Source organism: Salmo trutta, chromosome 39, assembly GCF_901001165.1.
Source record: "Salmo trutta chromosome 39, fSalTru1.1, whole genome shotgun sequence".
Lineage (NCBI taxonomy): Eukaryota > Metazoa > Chordata > Actinopteri > Salmoniformes > Salmonidae > Salmo > Salmo trutta.
The window spans coordinates 5,897,905-5,905,210 of record NC_042995.1 but is presented as its reverse complement, the minus strand read 5'-3'; the positions used below and the strand labels follow the sequence as shown (position 1 = coordinate 5,905,210).

The 7,306-nt window shown below is 38.5% G+C and overlaps 1 protein-coding gene across 23 annotated transcripts in view; it reads right to left on the bottom strand.

The window, feature by feature from the left end:
- Window positions 1–1,961: 1,961 nt before the first annotated feature.
- The window catches only part of LOC115179377 (poly(rC)-binding protein 3), a 52,428-nt gene continuing 47,083 nt past the window's right edge, over window positions 1,962–7,306 (bottom strand). For 7 of the 23 annotated variants that reach the window (XM_029740826.1, XM_029740828.1, XM_029740825.1 and 4 more), the window contains 5 exons: window positions 6,743–6,784; window positions 6,007–6,112; window positions 5,429–5,484; window positions 5,049–5,218; window positions 1,962–4,858 (listed from right to left, as the gene is read on the bottom strand). In XM_029740826.1, coding sequence (XP_029596686.1) covers window positions 4,804–4,858; window positions 5,049–5,218; window positions 5,429–5,484; window positions 6,007–6,112; window positions 6,743–6,784 — 429 coding nt within the window. In that variant the 3' untranslated portion in view covers window positions 1,962–4,803. Of the gene's footprint in view, window positions 4,859–5,048; window positions 5,219–5,428; window positions 5,485–6,006; window positions 6,113–6,742; window positions 6,785–7,306 lie in introns of those variants that run through there. The other 16 variants (XM_029740842.1, XM_029740832.1, XM_029740836.1 and 13 more) reach the window with 6 other exon arrangements.

Below are 7,306 nucleotides of genomic sequence, written 5' to 3'. Positions count from 1 at the left end.
TGTATTGTATTGATGTTGTTATTTTGCTATATATTGTATTGTGTTGATGTTGTTATTTTGCTATATGTTGTATTGTATTGTGTTGATGTTGTTATTTTGCTATATGTTGTATTAAATTGTGTTGATGTTGTTATTTTGCTATATGTTGTATTGTATTGTGTTGATGTTGTTATTTTGCTATATGTTGTATTGTATTGTGTTGATGTAGTTATTATGCTATATGTTGTATTGTATTGATGTTGTTATTTTGCTATATATTGTATTGTGTTGATGTTGTTATTTTGCTATATGTTGTATTAAATTGTGTTGATGTAGTTATTATGCTATATGGTGTATTGTATTGTGTTGATGTTGTTATTTTGCTATATGGTGTATTGTATTGTGTTGATGTTGTTATTTTGCTATATATTGTATTGTGTTGATGTTGTTATTTTGCTATATGTTGTATTGTATTGTGTTGATGTTGTTATTTTGCTATATGTTGTATTGTATTGTGTTGATGTTGTTATTTTGCTATATATTGTATTGTGTTGATGTTGTTATTTTGCTATATGTTGTATTGTATTGTGTTGATGTTGTTATTTTGCTATATATTGTATTGTGTTGATGTTGTTATTTTGCTATATGTTGTATTGTATTGTGTTGATGTTGTTATTTTGCTATATGTTGTATTGTATTGTGTTGATGTTGTTATTTTGCTATATGTTGTATTGTATTGTGTTGATGTAGTTATTATGCTATATGGTGTATTGTATTGTGTTGATGTAGTTATTATGCTATATGGTGTATTGTATTGTGTTGATGTTGTTATTTTGCTATATGGTGTATTGTATTGTGTTGATGTTGTTATTTTGCTATATATTGTATTGTGTTGATGTTGTTATTTTGCTATATGTTGTATTGTGTTGATGTTGTTATTTTGCTATATGTTGTATTAAATTGTGTTCATGTTCACAGGGCTCCCTTGAGAATGAGACCCTGGTCTCAATGGTGACCCCCCCCCCCCTTTCTAAATCAAAGTTTAAAAAAATATTTAAAAATAATTTGATGGATACTGTCTTCTTCTCCTGCATCGATAGGCCCTCTAGTGGTATCTCCTAGACATACAAGATGAAACATACAAGATGAAACATACAAGATGAAACATACAAGATGAAACATTCAAGATGAGACATTCAAGATGAGATTATTCAAGATGAGACATTCAAGATGAGATTATTCAAGATGAGACATTCAAGATGAGATTATTCAAGATGAGACATTCAAGATGATACCATCAGGATGAGACATTCAAGATGAGACATTCAAGATGAGACATTCAGGATGATACCATCAAGATGAGACATTCAAGATGATACCATCAAGATGAGACATTCAATGAGACATTCAAGATGAGACATTCAGGATGATACCATCAAGATGAGACATTCAGGATGATACCATCAAGATGAGACATTCAAGATGAGACATTCAGGATGATACCATCAATATGAGACATTCAAGATGAGACATTCAAGATGAGACATTCAGGATGATACCATCAATATGAGACATTCAGGATGATACCATCACGATGAAACATTCAGGATGATACTATCAAGATGAGACATTCAGGATGATACCATCAAGATGAGACATTCAGGATGATACCATCAATATGAGACATTCAGGATGATACCATCAAGATGAGACATTCAGGATGATACCATCAAGATGAGACATTCAGGATGATACCATCAAGATGAGACTTTCCATATGAGATATTCAACATGAGACATACAGGATGAAACATTCAAGATCATACATTCAAGATGAGACATTCAAGAAGACATACAAGATGGCATGTATGCCACTGACAGCAACATTTTTGCCACTGACAGTAATATTTTAATGGGCAACACAGAAAAACCAAGCCCCTTTTGATATCATTGAAGATCAAAATGATACAAGACAAACCTAGGTTCACAAGAAGAAAAAAACTTTATTCATTTTCATACTTACAAACAATTTCAAAAGTAACCTAAATAATGAAATTACTTCAACCTAAGATAGATTTGCTCATTGCAAATAATCCAACTGAAAATATATACCAAGCTCCGTTACATTTTCCCAAATAAGCAAAATATACAGGAGCAAAAACTGAAAAAAAATATTGCATGTATTTTTTCAATTTTTGTTGCTACCGCCGCCCAGAAAGGAAGGAAGTCAAGAAGCAACAATGAGTTGTAAATACATGACAAACTTTCCTTGTATTATATGCACAAGAAAAAATACAAATAATAATTGCACATCATTCCCTTATTATTGCATCAGTTGCATTTGAGTCTGTTTCAGTAGGTGTGTATACTCAGTCATATACGCCAGTGTAAATACAGTTTAATACACTGTAACAACATATGGATATTGAAGTTATTGAAATCACATTAGCATCACTATTTCAACAATTCAATATTCCTGCCTAGTCTGAATGCAATCGATGATGAGAAGCTGAACAGTTCTAAAAAGCGAGCTTGCCAAAAAAACAGACATTTTAACTTGTTAAATGACAAACATTCCATTGAATTACAAGCTATGACAGATTTTTAAATGAAACGAATAACACAAACCCATAATGTCAAGGCTAGCACTACTACTTAAGTTAAACATCAAAATGGAAGAATTATTGCAGAATAATAATCAACTATGCATCGTTCAGTACATCAGTACAGCATTTGGTCCATTGACATATCACGTTTATATGATGAAAGCGGTTGAAATTCGACCCAAAGTCAGGCTCAGCATATTGAAACCAAAACAGGGAGTTAAATGAAACAAACCAGGATGGTTTTTACTGTACTTGAAACCAGTTGGACAGTAAATGAATGACCTGTGTTGAGAGGATAGCATTCAACGGCTGTTCATATGCATCAGTGCTGAATATGTCCTCAGCCCAAGCTTGCAAACATGACATGTCACAACGGCCTATACTTTCAATAAGCTTGAGAATTGTTACGAAGGGAATTTTACATGTATAATCCAAGCAAATATCGCCCAAACCTACCCTGAAATCCAATACACTACACACACAAACTAGCTTAAATATCATGATCAACCAAAAAATGGCATTATAATGCATCAAGAAATAATAAATAGAATTGCAATTTTTGTTTTTTAAATCGTCACTTAAAACGAGCAACATGACTTTGTCATCTAATCTGTTGACATCATCGTAAAAGCATAATGACATTCAAAACCGAAAGCATTAAATAAACAATATTATAATAGAAATAACATGATGGATGAACAATCGCGAATGTGGCGGCATGGGAGTAAACACGTCCGCCCAGGCCCCACGGGTTCCCCCATGAACCCCAGAACATTCCATGGCCCATAAACATTTGGCTCCATCCAAACACCTATGGCCACGTCCCAATAATATCAAACAGCTTCCTCTCCTGGTCTCCTTTCCTTCAAGAGTAGTACATTGAAGGAGACGACGAAAGGAAGCCAACTAAGAGAATTTGGACACAGCAATAGTCTTAAGTCCAACTAATTCCTCACACACTAGAGGCAGTCCACAGTATAATGAAGAGTTGAATTGTCTATTGCATGAGCGTAGCATAGCTGACTATGTGGTCACCCACAGTAGTCTTGGTTAAGAAATCGAGTAAACAATCATTTTAGTGTTCAGTCAGTTAGGATACAGTTTTTAGCCACTGATGATTCTTTTCTTGAGTAATTTCCTTTCATGCTTCTTAAATACTATAAATAGGGTTCCTGGAGGATGTGAGGGAGAGTTATTCATTTGGGGTAGTAGTAGGACTAGACGTGAATGGCAAAAAAAACACATGAAAATAATTGCGGAAAAGGTTTGGAGCATTGGAGGCTGGTGGGAGGAGCTATAGGAGGACGGGCTCATTGTAATGGCTGGAATGGAAGAAATGGAACGGTATCAAACACATCAAAGATATGGAAACCACACATTTGTTTAACCATTAATTCCATTCCAGCCATTGCAATGAGCCCGTCCTCTAGCTCCTCCCATCAGCACTAACGTAGCAACACCATAGGAACACTTACACCGAACTGGAATACTCAAATACATACAATACATTACTGAACACATGCAGTATAAGTCATAATGTAAAATACAAGAAATGAACATAGAAAGGAGGGCTCTAGGAGTGATACCATTGGCTCAAAGAGGTCATGTGATGCAGCAAAAAGTTATTATGGGTAGAGATCGGATTAGTAAGTAGATCATTTTAAGGATCCGAATAGGGGTAAAAATAGAACGATTAAATTGACCTAAAAATACCTCTTCTGAAAAGAGCATCATGAAGTAATCATTGGGCTACATCCCACCATACTGTGCCGATAGCATCACCCAGCACCTAGAAAATGGAACAGTAGCATTTTTTTACAATGTTTTTACACTTTTACATTTTTTTTGTACATTTTTTTCAAACTGATATTGAAATCCTATTTTGTAACACTAGCAGAGAGAGCGATAGAGAGAGATAATTCAGAATAACACAATTTGATCCTAATGAACGTTCAACATGCTTCAACACTTGTCTAAAGGTCTAAAATCAACGAAAACAAAGACATTACTTATTTTTTCAGTTTCTCTGAAAGCAACAACTCTCTTATTAGAGAGCGATCGTGGTGGTAAGCTGGAGGGTCAAGGGAGTTGTTATCAGAGCCAGATTCATTAGTCTAGAGGGCATCATCATCAGGAGTTAGGTAGGAACATCATGTCTTCAGTGATCAGGAGATGGAGGGAGCGGAGCAGAGGGAGTGGAGGCCGGCCGGGCTGGGTCCTTAGGATGTCGTCATGGAGGATGGGTCATTCCACATGGCCGCCACGTCTCTGAACCTGCCACAGGGTATAATGGGAAAGGGAGTACATTATCGTTTCTGTCAAATACTTTACCTGAAGATCATGTAATAACAACAAACAGACAAACAGAGGATCCCGGGACAACAGGTGAGCTATTGACCCCTTTGTCAATTGTAATGTGTGTGTGTGTGTGTGTGTGTGTGTGTGTGTCTGCCAGGACTCTGACCTTGCGTTGATGAGGTACTGGGCCAGGCTGATGTTGGCGGGGGTTCCTGTGATGGTGATCTGGCGCTCCGATGACCCTTCCATGGCGTTAGCAATTTTGATCTGCGCCCCAGACATCTGACGGATCTCGTTGATTTTGGTTCCCTGGCGCCCGATTATGCAGCCTATTAGCTGGGAAGAAGAGGCGGAGGGACTTAAAACAGGGGAATAGCAAAGTCTGAATGGAATGCATACAAAGTCATACGCACCATGACACCCTTTTTTCAATTGTTTTATTTTTACAAATATATCCATGGTGGTACATGAAAGCATTTGAAAACTTTTTGTTCAAATATTGACTGACTATTGGTGAAATCAAAGCTCCATGGTCCCCATACTCACATCATTGGGAATGGTGAGTTCATGAGTACTGGCCTGGTTACTGGCATCCAGACCTGCTATATGGGAGAGAGAGAGAGACAGAGAGAGGGGACACGGCATAAAATAGAGTTTTGCACGGGAGGGTGACGTCCGCTGTGAGCGACAGTTAGCTTTGGAGACCTATAGTCGGAACCCTGATTGGAGATGCTTCTGCAGAGGTCTTGAGAGAGCAGCCTGTGGCTTCTCCTTCTCTGTTGAAAAGGGGGTTCGTTCTCAAACCAGAGGAGATTTGCCCGCCGACCCAGATAAAACTAACTCGGAAGGACCAAAATCTTCAAGGCGCTACAAAAGCAGATTAAGAAAATAGACCAAATATTTGAAAAACTACAAATAAAACGTCAACGTCAACAAGAGCAACCACCAGGTGGCCATGTCATCGGAAGCGCAGCACAAAGAACGACAGGAAGAGAATGGACAGAGAAAGACAGATAGAGGAAGAGAGAGAGAGAAAGAGGAGGAAGTGTGTGTGTGTGTCTCTACAGGTAAAAAAAGAGAAGGAGATTTGGTAGAGGGTGGTTCTCGTGTAGGTGGGTACGTACCGGGGAAGGCAGGGGTGGTCTGTCCAAGGGGATTAAAGGGGGTTTGCTGCATAGCCAACTGGTGGAGCTTGGTCAACTGCTGAGGGGGGTAGGAGGGACAGCAGAGCTATGAGGGCATCGTTAAAACACACACACACACACACACAGGTCAGGTCTGTCACCAAGAAACAGTACAAGAAGAAAGACAGGATTCAGGAGAAGCAGTGACACAGATAGGAGGAGCGAGAGAGAGAAAGAAGAAAAGGAAACTCATAGAGGACTTGGCCCGAGTCGGTGAAGAAAGGATGCCTCTGTGTGTTTGGATGGTGCCATGTGAAATTTAGTTCATGGATGTCTGTGTCTGAAACACTTGGACCCAACATGGCGTCATCAAACATACCATGTCCGTTTGACTACGTTGAGGTATTCCTTGAAATTGACCTCCTCCTCTCTGAAGAAATACTGCACTTAACTTTCACGTTCCTCACTTGAGCAACCGGTATCCTTATTATTCTGGATGATGGATAAGGAAATAACTGTTTTCTTTCTGTGTCCCTCTGCTAGCTTTCTACAGACCAAGTCCTATGAAGTTTGGCTCCAAACGGAGGACAGAGGTTGTGAGTAATTTCAGATTTGAAAGAGACAGAAATTACTTTTCAGAATTGGTAGTATTAATATTATGGGTTAATATTAATAGGATTGGACACAGAGAGAGTAGAGTGTAGAGAGAAGACTGCCACATGGAATTAGAACTCACGTCAGGGTGAGGGATGGCGTATTGTCCCTGAATGGTGTAAGCCTGGAAGGAGAGGAGGCAGAAACATACAACGCTATTAGAATCTGCTGATGGAAGTGGCTAAATCAGCGTTACCCAAACTCGGTCCTCGAACCCCAAGGGGTGCACATTTTGTTTTTGCCCTAACACTACACAGCTGATTCAAATGATCAAAGCTGGATGATTAGTTGATTATTTGAATCAGCTGTGTTGTGCTAGTGCAAAAACCAAAGCGTGCACCCCTTGGGGTCCTGGGGCGCGAGTTTGGGAAAGTCTGTGTACTTCCACTATACCTCCACTAGGGGCAGTAGTGGTCTTCATCCGTGACCCCACATCTATCAGAGTCATATTCACTGATTCTAGTCACTTGATAACTCTTTCAGTATTCTCCTAGCAGGGTTGGGCCAATTCCATTTCAATTCCAGTCAATGCAGAAAGTAAACCAAATTCCAATTCCACATTTCCCTCATTGAAAAGCATTAAAGAGAATTGGAATTAGAATTTCAGTGTAATTCCTGAATTGACTAGAATTGAATTGAAATGGAA